The following is an 18,688-nucleotide window of genomic DNA, read 5'->3' on the forward strand; positions in this document are numbered from 1 at the left end:
TGCTGTACCCTCTATTTCTGCAAAGCCTGGTGTACTTGTTAAAATTCTCTTTCTGCTGCCAGATCTTAAGCTCCAGAAGTGTAGGGAGTGTGCCACATTTGTTCATGTTTTAATTCCAGCAGCTAGTACATGGTAGAGTCTCAGCAAATATTTCTTGAATAACTAATGAACAGTTGGATGAATAAATGCATAGATGAAGCTTAGAGACATTGTGTATTTTATCTGAAGTCATACAGCAGAACCAGAGTTCACCAGACTGTGAACTCCATTAAGTAGGGATGGAGTCTGTTTTTTCTCACCATGGGATTCTCAGCACCACAAACAATGCCAAGTAAAGTAAGTGCTCAATAAATATTTGCTGAATGAAAAAATGACTTCACAGACTGAGCTTTTTTAATTATTAATTTGCCATACTCTTTAATAAGACAGGGGCCTCATGTGCAAACACATCACAAGTCCCATTTTTGGAGAAAACAGCATTTAAAGACATAGGCTGTTTATTTTTGGTAACAGATTAATGGGGAGAAAATAAGAGCAGGCTCAATGAAGTGTGAGCCCCCTTTCTGCATCACCTCCCCAGCCAGCAGGATGTGACTTGTAGCCACAAAGCACACAGTTTTCAGCTGCCAACCATGGAGATATCAGGATGAAGGTAGCCAACAGAAGTAGAGGCAGCCCAACCTTCAGGAGCCCTAAAAAGGAAGTGATTATAGGGCCACTAGTAGCTCTGATGTGCCTTTGTGAAAAACTAGTTTAGGATGCCTTTTCTAGAGTAGCCAGTCAGGAAAGGACACCCTCTCTGGGTTGATCAGTTAGAAAAGGAAACTTTCTCTTTCTCTTTATCTTTTTCCAAGAATCAATTGGAAAAGATGTCAATATAGATAGAAAAATAGAAGACAGTACCCTCTCAGGGGGTCAATTTGAAGAAGACAGCCTTTCCTCTGGCACTAGGCTTGGCATCCCATCAAAGAGCAACCTTGTGTAGTGTGCAACCTACTCCACCACCTTTGTGATCCTGGGATATTCACAAAAGACAGGTCCCTCCGGACCACCTTGACTTCCCAGCTCCTAGCTTATAGGTACTAGGTTGAACTGACTCAGGTCAAACGCTGGGTTGGTGAAACTACCTCCTTGGATCTAGATGCCAGGACACAAGAAGGGCAACAGTGATGAGGATTCATCGAGATCATCAGACAACTCAATGGCCATAAAAATCAAGGTCCATAAGAATGGCACCAGTCCCTGGTCATTGTGGCCAGAGGAGCAGAGAAGCAAAGAAATGGAAAAATAAGGTTCCTTTTTTGTGTTGTGCTCATCCCAGAACTAAGCATGGTGCTTATTATGTAGTACCACTCAACACATATCTCTCATTTGTTAAATGATTCCTAAAGAATATGTTAGAGATGAGCCATGGAATTTTCCCAAGTTGAAGATCTAGAATTTGTTCATGTCTATTGAGAACAGATCTGCAACAAATGTGTGTATATCTGTACATGCATCCATGCAACTTCAGCTGTCTGTGTATCTAAATATGCAAATATGAAGGCAGGCAGGCATGAAACCTTATGTGCATGAGCAAACATGTCTGGACCATGCATGTCCTTGTATGTCTGTATGTGCATGCCTGTGCTGTGTGCACATGTGTGTTATTGTGGGATAGCACTGGTATATGTGCATATGTACAGCTTCAGGTCCAGGTGTTTCCATAGATACAGTTGCTTCTTCAGAGCTGAGGCCTAGCAGGCTGGCACTCCAGCCCACCTTGGGCCCGCAGATAAAAGCCCTGGAGTAAGGTTCTGGTGCACGTCCTTCTTAAAGAAGACATAAACTTTCCCAAGTTTCTGGGAGCAGCCCTGGAACTGTGGCCTGGGCACCTGTAAGGGAGAGAGAAGTATCAGCACAAGGAGAAGGCATGTGGTGGACAAGAAGCCTGGGAGATACTCCACTCAATCTTCTCTTCTCTTTGCAGCCAAAGTAGTCTTTCTGAAACCCCAATCTGATCATGTCCCTGAAAGGTTCATGATCTCCAAGTTACTTGCTGGAGAAAAGCCCTAAATCTTAACAAGAACTACAAGGCTCACCTGCCTCAGCTCACATTCCTCTTCTTTCTGGCCTGCATGGATTTCTCTCAAGTCCTCTAGCAGGCTGGAACCCCCACCACAGGCCCTTTGCTCATTCTGTATCCTATGCCAGGGATTCCCTCCCTCCTTCCCCTTTCCACGACCTCTTCAATTAGTTATCCCTCTCAATTTCCAAAAGTCAGCTCCATTCTTATCTAGTCCTTTAGAGTGGGTCTTGTTCCCCTATTGTAGGAGCTAAAAATTCCTAATATATTTTCTTGATGGCATTTAATAAAATTGCAGATCTATATCTATTGCTGTCTGTCTATCTATCTATCTATCTATCTAGATTCTGGTCCATAAGCTCCATGTAAGCAGGGCCCATATCTATTTTTGCTGGCACATAGTAGTCACAAAAACATGTGCAATGAATTAATGAATGAGAACTGGTAACAGAAAGCATATAGTTCACCTCACCCCAAAGAATCTACTTGCTCCAGCTGTTCAGAATTCTGATAAAATCCCAAGCACCTGGTTCTGTCCTCCTTCCTTATCTCTGGAAAACATTCCCTGCTGGAAATTTGGGGGCATGAGTGACCCTCTTACCTTTTCACATGATGGGACCCAAGTTCAGGACATGAGATTGGTTTATGATGCCCTTATTGTACAATCTGGTCCTGGGGCAGGTCTGCAGGGACAGAGCAATAAAGAAATTTTCTATGAGGGAGACTGAATGTACCTTGTCAAGGAAAGGCAGTTACACCCCTCAGAGAACATCCCTGCCTCAGGCTTGGGCTCAAAGCTGGGTGAGGCAGGAGTCATCAGGATACCTGGGCTCATGCCCATCTCTACCATTTGTTAAATGTATGCCCTTAGGAAAGTCACTTAAGTTCTCTGAACCTTTCTCCTCACTAGAAAAAATGACTAGCAGAATGCTAACTTCACACAAATAAGGTGTATGGGGTGCTTTAAAGTGTTAGCTTCTGTTATTAGAAGACAAACTTGCAGATAAGCCAGAGCTGGTACCAGCCTATCATCTTAAGTCTCCTACTAGCCACATCTTGTTGCTCAGAGAAACACAGCAGAAATGTTTGCTTATCTTTTTTTTTAAATTGAGTATTTTAAACATCCTTTTTTAAATTTATTTTTTATTTTTATTTATTTATTTTTAGGGAGGGAAGGAATGGAGAGAGAGAGAGAGAGAGAGAGAGAGAGAAACATCAACGTGCGGTTGCTGGGGGTTATGGCCTGCAACCCAGGAATGTACCCTGGCTGGGAATCGAACCTGGGACACTTTGGTTCCCAGCCTGCGCTCAATCCACTGAGCTACGCCAGCCAGGTGCTTATCGTTTTAGACCACCTTGTGACCACATGTCTTTGGTTTGGGAGACTGGCGAGGGGAAGGACACAGCGAGCAGTCTGAGAGAGAGGAGGTGACTCACAGGTTTGCACTGTTCATTTACGATATCACAGAGATACACTTTACAGTGTAGGTAGGCCAGGTCATGGTTTCCCACAAAACAAAACATCTGGACAGAGAATCGACCCTGAGGGGAGTCCCCATTCCCCAGCACTTGGAAGGTTGAATCCTTAGTACATGGGCATTTGAGATATTTATAGCAGATAACATGGTTGGTTAAACAAGCACTCTGGAGTCCAACTTCTTGGGGTCAAGTCTTAGTCTGCCACTTTTGACCTTGGACAACTTAATTAATCTCTATGCCCCAATTTCCCCATTTGTAAATAGGAAATAATAATTGTAACCCATATCATAAGGTAGTGGTGAAGATTGAGTTCATTTTTCAAAGTATGCAGCACACAGTAGGTGCAACATATTCATGCCTCTAGAATAAAAAATATCATTGGAATAGAGTTGAAGCTGACCTAAAGTTAACCCATTCTGATTTTCCAGGAAACAGCATTCAGGAATAATTAGTTATATTTATTGGCTGTCTACTATGTACCTGATATTAATTATAACAATGGCAATTTCTGAGTCCTGGCGGTCACTAGCCAAGCACCAGTGTGTGCCCATCTATATGCATGCATAATTACACTAAAACATGCTTACAAACAGAAACTGAAAACTTCACACACAGAGAATCCTGTGTGTGCTGGACTGCATTGGGATATATAGGCAGGTAAATTGGGTGGCTCCCCTCATCCCACCCCACAATTCAGAACTGATTTAGAAGGTGTAAATTGCACTCGGTAAAATAAAAGCCCTGTGGTTAAGGGCACTCATCTCCTGAATGCCACAGATTGTGGTGTCCAGCATGGCTCTTGGCAGCCCTATGCACTCAACCTGAGCTGGGCCTCCAAGTGTCCCCTCTAGCCACTTTCATTGTCTCTCCATCTGGTCTCCTCCTTATTAGTCCTGTGGCATTCTGACACCTTGCCTAGACTAGTGGTGTTCAACCCAGCTCCCACAATGACCAGGCAGAAGAACACAGGCATGCCCAGACTTTCTTCCTGCTAACTTTTCAAAACCTTCCAAGTTTTCCACATGTACAGTCTGCTCCTCTTCTAAATCAATTTTTGGTAAAGATACCCTTGAATTTCATCCATGGGTCTTACTTGTCCTAGATAATAAAGTACTTCAAAGGGTCTGTGGTATTGCCACTGGATGTGGCATAGCAGTTGGTCATCAGCAGTACAAAGCAGGACAAATTGCCCCCATCCCACGTGGTGCCCACATAGAGAAAGGTGTTGGTGGATAGGGTAACAGTGGAGTCTTGGTAGGGCTGTGTTTAGTCAGAGCTTTGAAAGAGGGCCATTTGTCTAGTGAACATTCCTATTCCTATTGAGGGTACTGCAGGAAGAAAAGATGTGGTAAGAGAACCAGAGCTGAGAATAGCAACAGATGAGCTACCTTCTCTAGTCTTGTTCCTGGGCAGTCACCGACAGTTCTTTGCATTTTTATACAACAGTAGTACCCACCAACCATTGGTTTGTAAAGTGCAGTGTGTACAAATGGTCACCCTGGGATCTTGCTGAGCTGCAGGTTCTGGTTTGGTAGGTCTGGGGTGAAGGGGCTCAAGGTCCTGCATTTCTAGCAAGCTCCCAGGTGAAGCTGAAGCTGCTGGTCCACAGACTACATTTTTGGTAACATGGCCACCCCTTCTCTTGGTGGCCCTTGTCTTCAGGATGTGCAGCAAATAAATTCTCAAGGGAATCACCTAGGTTCTTTCTTTGTCCTCAACTTGGAAATTTAAAAAGATGGGCTATGAGCCCTATAAGCCTAAGTCAGGGTTCTGGCTCTACTTACAGCAGAAAATTGGGGGAGGAATTAAATGGGTTATTTTTAACCCTGTTGAAAACAACCATACTCATACAAATTTCATGGGATAATCCCTCAAAGGACACTTCAAGACCAATGCCCCAGGAAATAAGGTGCATGAGAAATACTCAGTAACGTGAAATTCCATTTCACAGGTAAGAATTGGGTTATCAGTTTAGACTCAGAGTTGGACTGAGGCAAGAATTCCAGCACATACCAGAGAGAGATCTGTGCATAGGTGTGTTGCTCCCGGGTGCCTACCAGATCTGTGACGTGGCCACATTGCTCCAGGGCACTGCTTGGCCAGGTGATGTTTCACCCAAAAGAGATTTCTTCCCCCAGGCATGTTGCTCACCAGGACCCAGTGCACTTCTCTAAGTATGGTTGGTCCAAAGAACACACAACCACAATCAAGCTTCAAAGTGAAGGTCATGATAGAGTAGTATTTGGAGCCTGATGGCCTAAGTTTGAATTCTAGCTCTGCCACTTACTAGTCTCTGCAACTTTGGGCAAGTTAGTCAACCTTCTCTGAGCTTCCATATCCACACCGCACAATGGTAATAATAATCATACCTACACCCCTTAAGGTGTTCCAAGAGTCCAATAAAATGCATTATGTAGAACACTGAGCACAATACCTGACACACATTCAGCTCTCAGGACATGCTTATTATATATTTTTTAGCTTCAGCATTATTGTCCTGTGATTCATCCTATTCAGAGATTTTCAATTTCATTAAGAAACAGCTTTAATATTTTCAACAATAAAACCTCATTTGGTACCTAGTATGGGTGAAACTTATGTGGTTCACGCCACAAGCACTCCAAGGCACCTCCTTAAAGACTCTCAAGCTCCAAGAAACATAATTCATAAATCCCTCTTTAATCAAACTCCTATTATTTACAGAGAAAAAAAGCCGAGGTTGAAATGTAGAATATGATTTCCCAAAATCCCATAGCAGGTCTGGTCTGAGAGCCTCCCCTTCTTCCCTCTAGTCCAACCACACTGCCCCTTGGATAAGCCACAGAACTTAATATTTAATTCACATCTGAAGAGCATTATTGCACCTTGAAGAAAGGCAGTATAGTTTTGCTAAACCCATTTCATGGATAACAAGACACCCAGAATAGGGCTATCAACTTCCCAGAGCTATCTGGATTTGGATCTGAGCTCCAGACTTCCTAGCTGGGTTCCTCCAGTGAACAACACCATCTCCAAGTTTCCTCATCCAGTTCCCTGTGGGAGGCAGTTGACAGAGAAGCTGAGGGCTTGGTGGTTAAGGGATTGTAGGGTGCAGCTGGACAGGGGCACTGGGGACCCTCTGTGGCCACACCAGATCATTGGCTGCAGGTAAGACTTCAGGCTGACTTTCATGTCCAGGGGTAAAAGAACCCAAATTTGATGCTGCTGTTGACATCACGAATGATGATATCATCTGCCAGATACTTCTGCATTGTGGAAAAGGTAGGGGAGGGAGGTGAGAAAAGGCATGAGAAGTAGGCATTGAAGTAGGATTGTAAACCAAAAGTTTTTTTCTAGTCACCTGCGAACTGCTCTCCCAACTTTCATGATCAAAAGTTACCACAGCAACCTTTTGTTCTTTTATGAGCACATGTATGTGTGAGTCCCTGGGCTCCTCCTCCATCAGTGCACTAGAACTTTCCATAACCCTACCTCCCTGCCTTGTGCTGAGGAGCCAGAGGTTCATAGAAACTGAGTAACTTGCCCTTAGCACATAGGCTATAAAAGCCTGAGCTCTTCCTCCTATGCCATGTTTCCTCTCTCAAACATTAAAAAGGCTGAAAACCATGTGTCTAGTCATTATTAATGGTGGAATTTCAAGTTAGTTAATTTCTTCTTCCTTTTTTTTTTTTTTTTTGCCTTCTTTCTTTTTCTTTAGGGGAATGGAGGAGGGGAGAGAGAACACTGCTCCAATCACACATTGAGCTCTGAGTCTTTGCGGAGGTTTCTGTCTTAGTTTCCCCAACACCAGTGATGTTGACCCTGCCTCCCAGGACCTCCAGGGACAAACAAATCTACTTCTGAACCCAGTGCTGATACCAACTGGATGAGAATAATCACTGCCTTGGTTAGGTCCTACTCTTCCCTTCTGTAAAATGGGGAACTATAACCATGCATCACCCTCTTTATTTGAAGCTAACATTTGAATACTTACTATGTGCCAGTCACCACCCCATCACTTCATACACATTGACTCATTTTATCCTCTTAACAACCAAATGAAGTAGGTATTAATATTTCTCCATTTACAATGGACAAAACTGAGGCACAGCTAGTTATATAACTCACTCAAGCTCGTAAAACTAGTAAGTGGTAGAGCAGGGGTTTGAACCAGCCAGTGCTCTAATCCTGTCCCTCACTGGCCAGGACTTACCATTGTTACTGTCCCATAGGGGTCATCCCTGGCTGGGGTCACCACAGACATCCAGACTCAGTCACCCCTTTCAAGGAAGCCTGGACACTGGTAGTCATGCAAGTACATGAAGACCTTCTCAAAGTGTAAGCCCTGCACTCCAGCCTGTGCTGAAGGAGAGAGAGATCTGAAATGGAAAGGGAAGGCAGGATTAGAGATCTGTGACCACAATTCAGAGGTCCAGCACATCCCCAGAGCCCAGGCCCAGCAGGCTGGTCTAGCCACCAGCTGGAGTGCTAAGAGCAGCTTCCCTTTGATTTTGCTGTGGTCTCATCTTCAGAGTGTTGGAGACATGAGATTAGATTCTGATCTCACTGGATGGATCCAAGTGGCCAAACTTCAGTACGATGTTATTTTAAGTGTGGGATGCATACAAAAAATAGAATGATTTTGGGGTCCTTCACTGTCCCACCATTAAATAACACTGAATCCTAATAAAACAAAACCACAAACTCAAGGAGCTCATGAGTTGATAGCAATTTCTGCCCATCCCTTCTACATCAAGGAGACTAGCTGCTGATGTTTTTGGTGCTGTATAATTGTTAATTTTCCCTTTAGAACAACAGAGCACAGACCTCAGGCTAAGTGTCTGTGGCATGCATGACATTTGGGTGGATTTTTTAAAACATTTTTTATGGGAGTATTATAAAGCTGTTGGAATTTAACAACTTTTTTCTTTGTATTTTTTTTACTATTACTTTCTACATAAAATACATGTTACTTGCCATACATAGGTGTAGTAGTGATCATTAACAACCCAAGTTCACTTAGAAGAAGAAAGATTTAATCAATTTGAAGAAAAACAAGTGAATAATAAAAATCACAGTATAGATAGTACTTGGATAAAGCAAAATTGTAAAGTTGGTATGTAGTAACTAAAATCATGACTGTAGTTTGGGAACTACTATCTACTTCAATCATTGTGTATATAGGGAGGAGGCTTGGAGATGGTCAGGATCTTGCTCACTATCTTGAGCTGATCATTGGAGGTCTGAGCTCAAGAAACCACAGGCTGGTTGCCAGTCTTGTGTTCCATGCTGCAGGAATATGGCTCAGGTAGCCTTTGGCCAACAGGTGACATTAAGAGTCTAAAGAAGGCTGGGAGTGAGGTGAAGCTCTGGGAGTTTGTGGTCAACTAAGCAGAGATTCTGGAAGCCCAGAGAGCTTCTTGCTGGTTTTAATGCATATTACTGAACTGGCACTTATGTATCTCCTAGGTCATCCACATACACCTCAGCTCACACACAGGAATGTGTCCCTCCCCTAGCTGCTGACATTTCTCAACACCTATCCCCCTTCCACTGTCCTCACTGCTGCCATTAAAGTGCTACTTGCACTGGCAGCCCCATCTGCCATTATCCGATATGCAGTCTTCTATACTGCACTCTTCACACTCTCCTCCACGGAGCTGGGATCTGCAGGATCACAGGCACACAGACAGTCAGCAAGGATGAACCCCAGTAACCCTCAGTGCTCTTCAGAGATGCGGGTTAAAGCTGAGGGGAGAAGTCCGCTCACCTGTGCGGTCAGCTAGATGGCATTTGGCGGGGCGGAACGGGGCTCGGTCAGGTTGTAGGCATAGTAGCCACCTGGCGCAGGTCTTCCCTTGAGCTGGCACGTCCCACAGGCATCAGTCCCCACTCCAGTGAGCACAGGCTCTGTGGCTCAAGATGCCCTCGCAGTTGGACGGGTGAGAGTGCCATTGAGCCACAAGGGCATGGCTGTGTTGCAGCGTGGGACAGGCACACAGGTCTCAGCCGGGCGCCCGCTGCCCTGCCCCACAAAGTGGTACCAGCCGTGCAGGTTCCTGTCGCAGATGTAGCCCCCACCGTGCTTGGTACTGCACCAGTACTGGTCCAAAGTGCAGTGCACCTGGCATGGATTGGAGCACACGAACGCCTCTCCCTAGGCCATGCAAACAAGCCCTGGCCAGAAGGTGCCCGAGAAGCACTCACAGCGCTGCCTGTCCCCTCAGTAGCCCTCAGGGTTCACGCAAGAGTAGTTACCCTGGCTGTTGACACAGGTGGCCAGGGCATGGCAGCTGCTGAGCCCTGGCTCTGCGCTCTTGTCCACATTTGCGCAAGCGAGCCCAGGCCAGAGTCGGAAGCCTTGGGCACAAACACACATGTAAGAGCCCAGCGTGTTTAAGTAGCTGCTGTTGACAGAGCAGTGTGGGCGTCAGGGGTGGCACAATCATCTAGGTCCATGCACTTGAAGCCATTGCCAGTGAAGCCCACCTAGCGGGAGCACGTCATGGCAGCCCCATCTTCCATGCAGGTGGCATTGCTGTGACATTCAGAACAGCTTACTGCAGACAGAACAGCCCAGCCTCAGAGTGGGGGCAGCTGGGCCAGATGTCATCCAGAGATTCTCCCACTTCCTGGAGGGTACCTGTATTCTTTAACGCTTAGTTCCGAGATGACCCCCTTCCAAAACAAATAAAACCCCTGTGATGATGTCCACATGTCGCTTTTAAGCTGTATCTTAAAATATCCACATTCCCACATTCGGAATAATGCAGGGTTCTTGCCATTTCCTTAGGATTTAAATGACTGATGCCCCCCTTTGCCCACATTTGCACATTTTATGCCCTTTAGCCCAGTCTCCTTAGTTTCCTGGTAAACCTTCGTTAAGACTCTGTTCACTGTTGCCTCCTCTCTGAAGAGTCTCCCAACTTCTCTTGGGAGTGGCAAACACACTTTGGGCAGTCACACTTTGTGTTTCTCCATTACAAAAATAACAATAAAAATAATGAGCTGTCATTTATCAAGCACTGACTAAATGCTGCTACTAAATGCAGTCTACACTGGTATTTGCACTTTTCATTCATTATATGTTGAATCCTCACCCCAGTGGCCTGTGAGATCACTTTTGTATTCAGCCTTATTTTAAAGATGAAACCCAGGTTCAAAAGGCTCGAACTACTTGTTGGTATGCAGCAGAGCCAGGACACATCCAAGTGGCAGTACCACAAAATTTGTGTGCTTTTAACTATGTCATCACAGTGGTATTTACTGTGCCCAAACTACCCCAGCTGCCTTCTTCAGGGAGAAGCTGAAAACAGAATGAGGGCATTGCTCAATCTGATGGAATGACCTCATAAGTGAAAGGCAAGGTATTAGGGAGCCACCTGGGTATTTTCAAATTTCTTGTGTGACTAAGCATGTTTCTGACCTTCCAGTCAAGTGCCAGGGGCTTTAGTGGTGTTCTAGACTCTCACCTCTCCTTGTGTGGTCCAATGACCACAGCATCAGCGTGACCTGGGAGCTTACAGAGATGCAGAGTCTCAGTCCCCACTATTCTTGAGTGAGTTCTGTGTACATTAAAGTATAAAAAAGTGCATGTATCATTAAGATTCTCTTTAACAGAGCCAAATCAAATTATAGTTAAACATTTTAATTCAGTATACAGTTGGCTTATAATTTCCCCTCATGTTAATGAAGCTCCTTCAAATATTTCTAATAATTTTTTAAATCTAAGTGTGGGTAATAGTTTTTACTAATGGTTTAGCACCTTTTATAGGTTAAAAGCCTAAGTGTGTTGGTTTTGATGAAAACTGTAAGTTACAATAAATCTATTTTTAAGTGTAAAAATGCACTTGAAATAAAGGTTATTTGAATCCCATGTGTGACAGGAGAAGGATGGAGACACTTGTGCAGAGGATGGTATTGCCCCCACCCCCAACACACACACACACACACACACACACACACACCACCTACTTGCTTCCAAGGAGTCAATAGCTTCTGTTATAATGACCACCCAAGAGATTACCACCATCATCATCTGCATTGAAGTCAGAGCAAAAAGCCATCCCATTTTTTCTGGTCTTCCTTTACAGCTAATTCTAGTTAAGAGAAGACTTGTTCAAAGGCAAGGACAAGTAAACCCCTTGTGGCTTCCTTCCTTGATGCCTAAAGTTCTGTGAGTAGAGATGGATGAGACAAATGCATGTTCTGACTGCTCTCACCAGAGCCAGAGAATGCTTTCAATGTGCACTGTATAATTCCAGGAGATGTCATATGTATGAGCTACAAAATTGTGCAGTGCTGTAGCCCTTGCTTTGGTGGAGTTTCCCTCTCTGTGATCTCACTCTTACTCTTACCCACTTCCTAGCCTTGACTATCTCAGCTTTGGTTCATTTAAAAAAACCTGAGTGTCATTTATGGCTGATATGGCTTAGTGGATTGAGTGCCAGATTGCAAAGCAAAAGGTCTCTGGTTTGATTTCCAGTCAAGGCGCATGCCTGTGTTACAGACCAGGTCCCCAGAAGAGAGCATGTGAGAAGCAACCACACATTGATTTTTCCCTCTCTTTCTCCCTCCACTCCCCTCTCTCTGAAAAAAAAATAAATAAAATCTTTAAAAAAAAAGAACCGAGTGTCTCCTTTGGAACAGGAAGCAGTAAAATGTTCTGAATTCATCACCTTACTGGAGGTAGCTTTGATTTTTAACACTCAATTCTTGATCTCCTGCTGAGAAACTTGCAAGATGTCCAGATTCATTCATTCATTTAGCAAACATTTATTGAGTAGCTACTGCATGTAAAACACACCAAGAAAAACAGTGAACAGAACAGGCAATGTCCCCTACCTCAAGCAACTCACATATTGTAAAGAAGTGACTTAAGAGGTGATTAACCTTCACAAGCATTGTAACATTTTGAGAGTGGTCCCTTATTTAATCCTACATGGGTACTACTATTACCGTAATTTTTGCAGCAGCAAAATTGGGTAGCATGGTGGTTATAAATATGGAGCTTGGAGCCTGCACCAGGATTCAAATATCTGTTTTGTCAGTCACTAGCAGTGCAACATTGAGCAACTCACTAAGACTCAGTTTCCTCATTTATGAAATAGGGATCATTGCTTCCACAAACCAAGTGACTATGATGAGCCAGGATATTTGAAGAAGTCCTCAAAAAAACTTAGGTTCTAGATTAGTGTTTCCCAAGCTTTTATGACCATGATCTGCTATAGAGGAGGTATTTTATGCCATGTTCCAGTGCACCTGCTTGTGCATGTGCATGCATTAGCACACACATGCACATGCACGCATGCATGCCAAATAAAAGTTTTATAAAGCATTTCTTATCATTACTGTGCACATTGGATGGTTGCTTTTGAATGAAAGCAATGGTTGCTTTTGAATGAAACTTAGCAGTTTCTATTTTATTAAAACAGTTTTCTTTCAACTTTTAAAAATGGATTAGAGACTTGATCTTAGTAATTTTGATAGCTTTCACTGAGATCCTCTCTTGAGTAAGATACTGTGCCACATGTTTTTACATTTCATTGTATGAAAACACAGGGACAGAGAAGATTGTAGTTCAGAGAGGTTGAGGCAGTTCCCCAGGTTTGCACAGTTAGCTAGTGTTAAATCCATACTAAAGCTCAAATGTCATTCATATATATCCTTATGATGTATTGCACTCCTTGGAGTGAAGAACATACTATGCTCAGTTATGAAAGAGACTTACAGGGATAAGTGGTTTTAGATCTTGAAAGAGTGAAGGTTTTAAAAAAATTGATCAAATTTTACTTGAACAAGAATGAAAAAAAAAAGAACCATAAAAGTAAAAATCATTTTAAATAGCCAGAAGTTTCACATATTCCTAGTTTTAAAAAAAAGTTGAATTTTGACTAAAATATCATTTAATGTGTTGTTAAATCCTTTTCTGATTCTAACTCAGATTTTCTACACTAACACAGTTATCATGCTTATAATATGGGTATAATTTTTATATCCAACAGTGTAAATAAAGATTAGCATGACATAAAAAAAAGAAATTAAAAAAATGATCAAACTGAACACAACAAATTTTTGTAAGAGATATGTGTTGGGAGAAGGCAGAAAGCTAGGGGAGAAGACCCTCCCAATCGAAGGGTATCATCTGGCCCACATACATATCCTGCTCATCTCAATCTGAGTCCCCATTTCCTGAGGTCCCTGTTACACCTGAGGGAACTGCAGGTAGCATACATTATCCATCTTGTGACCAGCCAGACTCTGTTTCACATGATTTTTGTCCTAGAAGTCCCTATGTACCCTTCCTTCAACCAGAAGCCACATGGCCTTGAGGCTGAGGCAGGTGAGTTTTGCATCAAGTCACATGACCTTAAGGCTGAGGCAGGTAAGTCTTGCATCATGCCCTAAATACTAACACCTACCCCTTTCAGAACATCTGGCTCAGACAAGTTCCAAGAATCCCAGTCTGTTCCCTACCTCATCTGGATGTGAACAGGCCAGCTTCATGGTGGGAATGGTGTGGGAATTGGCCTGGGAGGCCTGAAAGAGCACAGACAACCTTTGCCATACATGGCAGGTGAAAAGTGGAGAGACTTGGAAGACTTGTAGAGATGTTGGTTCCTAAAATAATACACCCCTCCTTTTTCCACAAGAAGGTCTATTATTACTTGGCTGAAACAAATGTCACAAATGAGCAGCATGAGATTGTTTCAGCTGAATAATGATCCCCAAATATACCTATATCCTAATCTCTAGAACTGTGAAAAGGAACTTTGAGGATATGATTAATTTCAGAACCTTGGGATGAAAAGGCTATCTGGGCAGGCCTAAAGCAATCACAGTGGTGCTTACAGGGGAGATGAAGGAGGAATTAGAGCCAGAGGAATCAGGAGATGTGAAGATGGAAACAAGAAGTCAGAGTGATTTAAGGAAGAAACCATGAGCTAAGGAACGCTGGCTGCCTCCAGCAGCTAGAAAAAAACACATCATGGAACTCTGCCAGAGGGACCAGCTCTGATGACACCTTTAGTTCAGCTGTTGATTTCTGGCCTCCACAGCTGTAAAAGAATACATTTGTGTTATTGTGAGCCACTAAATTTGTGCTAATCTGTCAGAACAATATTAGGAAACTAATACAGAATCTAATTTGGGTATGAGGACACAACTGTCAGCACCTCTCCCTTTTTGGATGAGTAAAATCATGTGTCTCAGAGATAAGAGTGCTGCTTCCTGTAGAAGTTCATTTGATCCATGACTACTTATTTATTGAACATCAGCTGTATCTAAGCAGAGCTCTAGGCTGGGGAATGCAGTGAGGAAGAAAATATAGGTCTGCTCTCCTGGGGCTTACACTCCAGTGGGTGATAGACTAGTGATCAGCAAAATAATGTGGTGTTTTCACATACAGGCATCTAGGAAGGCCTCTTGGAGGTGGTGATATTTGGGGTGAGATTTAAAGGATAAAAAGGACTCAGTTGCATAAAGATCTGGGGGGGATGGCATATTATGTGTGCATTTAGGCAGAAGAAATAACCACAAAGAGAGAATTTGAATTTTTCAAAAAATAGGCTGAAGCCTAGAAAATGAGAGGGAGGGAGTAGGAGATCTGTAGAATCAGAACTTTTCTGGACCTTGGAGACATGATATAAGCAGACTGGGTTTTATTTTAACAGCAATGAAGATGCCATTAGAGGTTTAAAACAAGGTGGTATTTTAAGCCTTCCTGGCTGTGGCTTTTTAAAAGATCACTTCAGCAGTGTTATGGAGTATGGACATTGGAGTGGGGGGAAGGGGAAGGTACAGAGTGGGAGTAAAGTAACTCATTAGAGACTATTGCAGTTGAGAATAGTGAGTGGAGATGGAGTGAAGTAGAGGTAGTCACATGGACTGATGAAGTTACTCTTCCAGTAGTCAAAGGAAAAATGAGATTTGAGAATTATCCTAAGACATTACTGCTTAAGAGACTAGGTCATTTATTGAGATGTGGAAGAGTGAGTATACTTTGGGGGTTGGATCCCTTTATTACTGTGCCAAAATGCAGTGTAAAATAAATAAATTCACCTCATTTGAAAGTTTTAACCAAATTCTGGAGACCTCAACCTGGTATAGGTGATGTGTGCACAGTGATTAAATGCAAAGTTTGTGGAGTGAGATTACCTGGGACCACATCTTAAGGTATGATCTTGGTTGGTTGCTTAACCTCTCTTTGCCTCAGTTTCCTCATCTGTAAAATAAGGATAATGAAACCTAGCTCCCAGTGATATTGTAAGAACTAGATAATGCTCAGCCTGTTGTAATACTCATTAGAGTGTTGCTCTCATGGTTTCCCTTTCAGTCCCATCTGAATTCCAGGCCATATAGCTCCTCCAAAGCTGCACCAACCAGACAAACTATAATGAGTGAAACAGAACAGAGGACATTCAGAGTCTTTTATTACTCAGCCTCTACACACCCATCACAGTGAGATATAATTTTATTGGAGTAGATCCACTTAGAAAATGATTCCAGAACCTGAAAAATGGCATCTTCCTTCCTGGTGTTGGAAAAGCTACAATTCTTCCTTGATTTCTGGTTTCTTCTCTTGTCTTGGTGGTCCCTTTGGGTTAGCCACCTCCTCATCCTCCTCCTTAACTGTTTCCTTCTGCCTAACTGGCTTTTTCAGCTCAGCCACATTCTTTTGCTCAGGTGACTTCTGTTCAAGTAACTCTTCTTTAGCCAATACCTCCTCTTCTATCACTTCATTTTGCTCAACAGACATTAGCTATTCAAGAAAATAAAGGAGGGAGGGAAGGAAATACATAAAGAGGCAATAAATATGTTTGATAATCGTGATGGTAATTGCCAAGCCTTCTTTTTCTGGAATTATCCAAAGATCCATTTGCCTTGGATGGGAAAGTGCCTAACTGTGGTTTTGCCACTCTAGTAAGAGGGAACTTTGAGAATTACCCTTCCTCCACACAGTCCACATGTCTGGCTGTCCCATAATTAGCTCCAGAACTGAGTTTGTGACCCAGTAGCTAATGAGATACTTGTCCAGGACATTTGCTATGTCTACTGAGAAGTAGGTACTTTCTAAGCTAGGAGGATATTAGTTTGGAGCTATGGGGCAATCTTTGATGCTCCATGTAAAAGTGATGGCTTGGAAATAAAGCCAACATAGAGGAACATAGTACAGTGATAGGGAGACACAAAACAAGTTTTAGCTTCTGGATCTATCTATGCCAAATGTTCTGCCAGTTATGTGGGAAAAAATCACATTGTTGTTTAAGCCAAAGAAGAGTGTTTCTTTTTTTTTCTTTTTTTTAAATTTTATTTTAATCAGTGTTCAAGTACAGTTTTCTCCCTTTTACTCCCAATCCCGCCCACCCTCCCAACCCTCCTCACTTCCCTCCCATTACCACCCTCCCTCTAGTTTTTGTCCATGTGTCCTTTAAATTTGTTCCCATGAATCCTTCCCATTGTCCCCTGAAATTCCCAGAAGTGTTTCTAACATTAGTAACAGAAAGGGTCTTAATACAGATGGCACCATCCAAGAGATAGCCTCACTGAAACCTGAATAAGATTAAGAGAGAATGGGGATTGTTATCTTATTCCTTGGGGGGAATAATGTTGTCAGAGAGCAGGATCCCATCGAGACATCTGGTTAGCTACTTTGGAACAGTAGACTCAGAGAAGCAGCCTTAGGGGTTGTGTGAGAACTAAGAGCCTTTGCTATTCTCAATGTTTCTAAAGTCTTCCATTTATGCTTCCTTGTAGTAGGTGCCCTTGAAGTAAAGTCATCAAAAGTGTATGGTTGTTCATCCTCAATTATTTCTAGCGAGCACAAGATTATGGGATCCTTGGCACACACTTTCTTGGTCTATTGAGTTCTTAATTCTGTGTGGGACAGAATAATCCAGGGTTTTGCTATTTTGCTTTACCTCATCTTCATCCTCAATCCTTCTCTTGACCTGACTTTCCAGGAAGTTAGAAAAGCCTTCCATGGTATATTCTCCCTTATATAGCACAACCTAGGAAGAAAATAAAACAGGGTCAAAATGATAGCCTTTTCCTAAAAAATGCTCAGGTATTGCTACACAGATAAATCCAGGGTCAAATTCTTAATAACCTGATTATAATGGGCAGGTTCCTTAACCTCTCTAAGATTCCATCACCATGGCTCTATAATAAAGATAATAAAAATTTCTCAGAGTAGGGATTATGGGGCCACATTGTCAGAGCTCAAACTCTGGCTTCATCACTTAATAGTGTGGCCTGGTTGCTTAACCTCTCTCTGACTCAGTTTCCTTACCTATATTATAAAGATCATAACAGTACCTATTTGATAGTGTTATTAGAGGATTTAATGAGTTCCTGTATAAAAAGCATTTAAAATAGTGTCTGACTCACAGTGAGTGCTATTTGTGTTTGCTATTATTATTATTACAAGAAGAATATGAATAGTTATTTTACAAAGCATGTAGTACATGTTTGTTGCTCAGCTATCACTACTGTCCTTCTGCCCCTTTCTCTTAAAGTCTTTAAAAAGTTTAGGAAGCCGCTTACTTCCCACTGGTTGTCTAAACCATATGTCAGATAACTGAAAATCTGCAACAGATCAAACTTCTCAATCTAGCCTCATTTTCCACAACTCCTCCCACATGTATATTTGATACCAGGAAGATGGCATGTCCTTCACAGGGCTGTGGCCACCCTTCTACTCACCTTTTAATTCTTATTATACTTCCTACCTATAATTAACATCCCTCTCCTAATCTAATTTATATCTTTACCACATTTCAAAATCTCATGTCTGCATGAAGACTTCCAGCTCTCCATAATATGTTCTCTCTAATTCCAATTGCATTTGGAGATTGACCTACATCATGACTCCCCGATACTCAGTCAGACTCTTCTAGGGAGCAGGCACCTTGGCTTATAATTCTTTTACTGACAGCCACCCCACTAACCCAAGCAGCATGGAGAGTGTGTTCCCTGAACACTGACAACAGTTGCTTAGCATAGTGCCAAAGTGTCAAAGACATTGGTTGTTTTTCTATCATGTATTATTATTTTTTTTATTTCAGTAGCACACCATCCCCAATATTCACGTGGCAATTTCCCCCATATAGTCTGGGTACCAGAGGGAACCATGGAACCCAGGCCTGACCAATCCAATACCCAAAA

At 42.7% G+C, this 18,688-nt stretch overlaps 1 protein-coding gene and 1 pseudogene across 1 annotated transcript in view; both read right to left on the reverse strand.

Annotated features, from left to right (window-relative positions):
• Positions 1 to 6,476: 6,476 nt before the first annotated feature.
• Positions 6,477 to 11,555, reverse strand: LOC114504283 (annotated as a pseudogene).
• Positions 11,556 to 16,070: 4,515 nt separating this feature from the next.
• Positions 16,071 to 18,688, reverse strand: part of PDILT (protein disulfide isomerase like, testis expressed) — a 56,568-nt gene continuing 53,950 nt past the window's right edge. The window contains exons 10-11 of the mRNA XM_028530547.2: positions 17,443 to 17,532; positions 16,071 to 16,283 (exon numbers count right to left, since the gene is read on the reverse strand). Coding sequence (XP_028386348.1) covers positions 16,071 to 16,283; positions 17,443 to 17,532 — 303 coding nt within the window. The remainder of the gene's footprint in view (positions 16,284 to 17,442; positions 17,533 to 18,688) is intronic.

This window comes from Phyllostomus discolor, chromosome 3, assembly GCF_004126475.2.
Source record: "Phyllostomus discolor isolate MPI-MPIP mPhyDis1 chromosome 3, mPhyDis1.pri.v3, whole genome shotgun sequence".
NCBI classification, from domain to species: Eukaryota; Metazoa; Chordata; class Mammalia; order Chiroptera; family Phyllostomidae; genus Phyllostomus; species Phyllostomus discolor.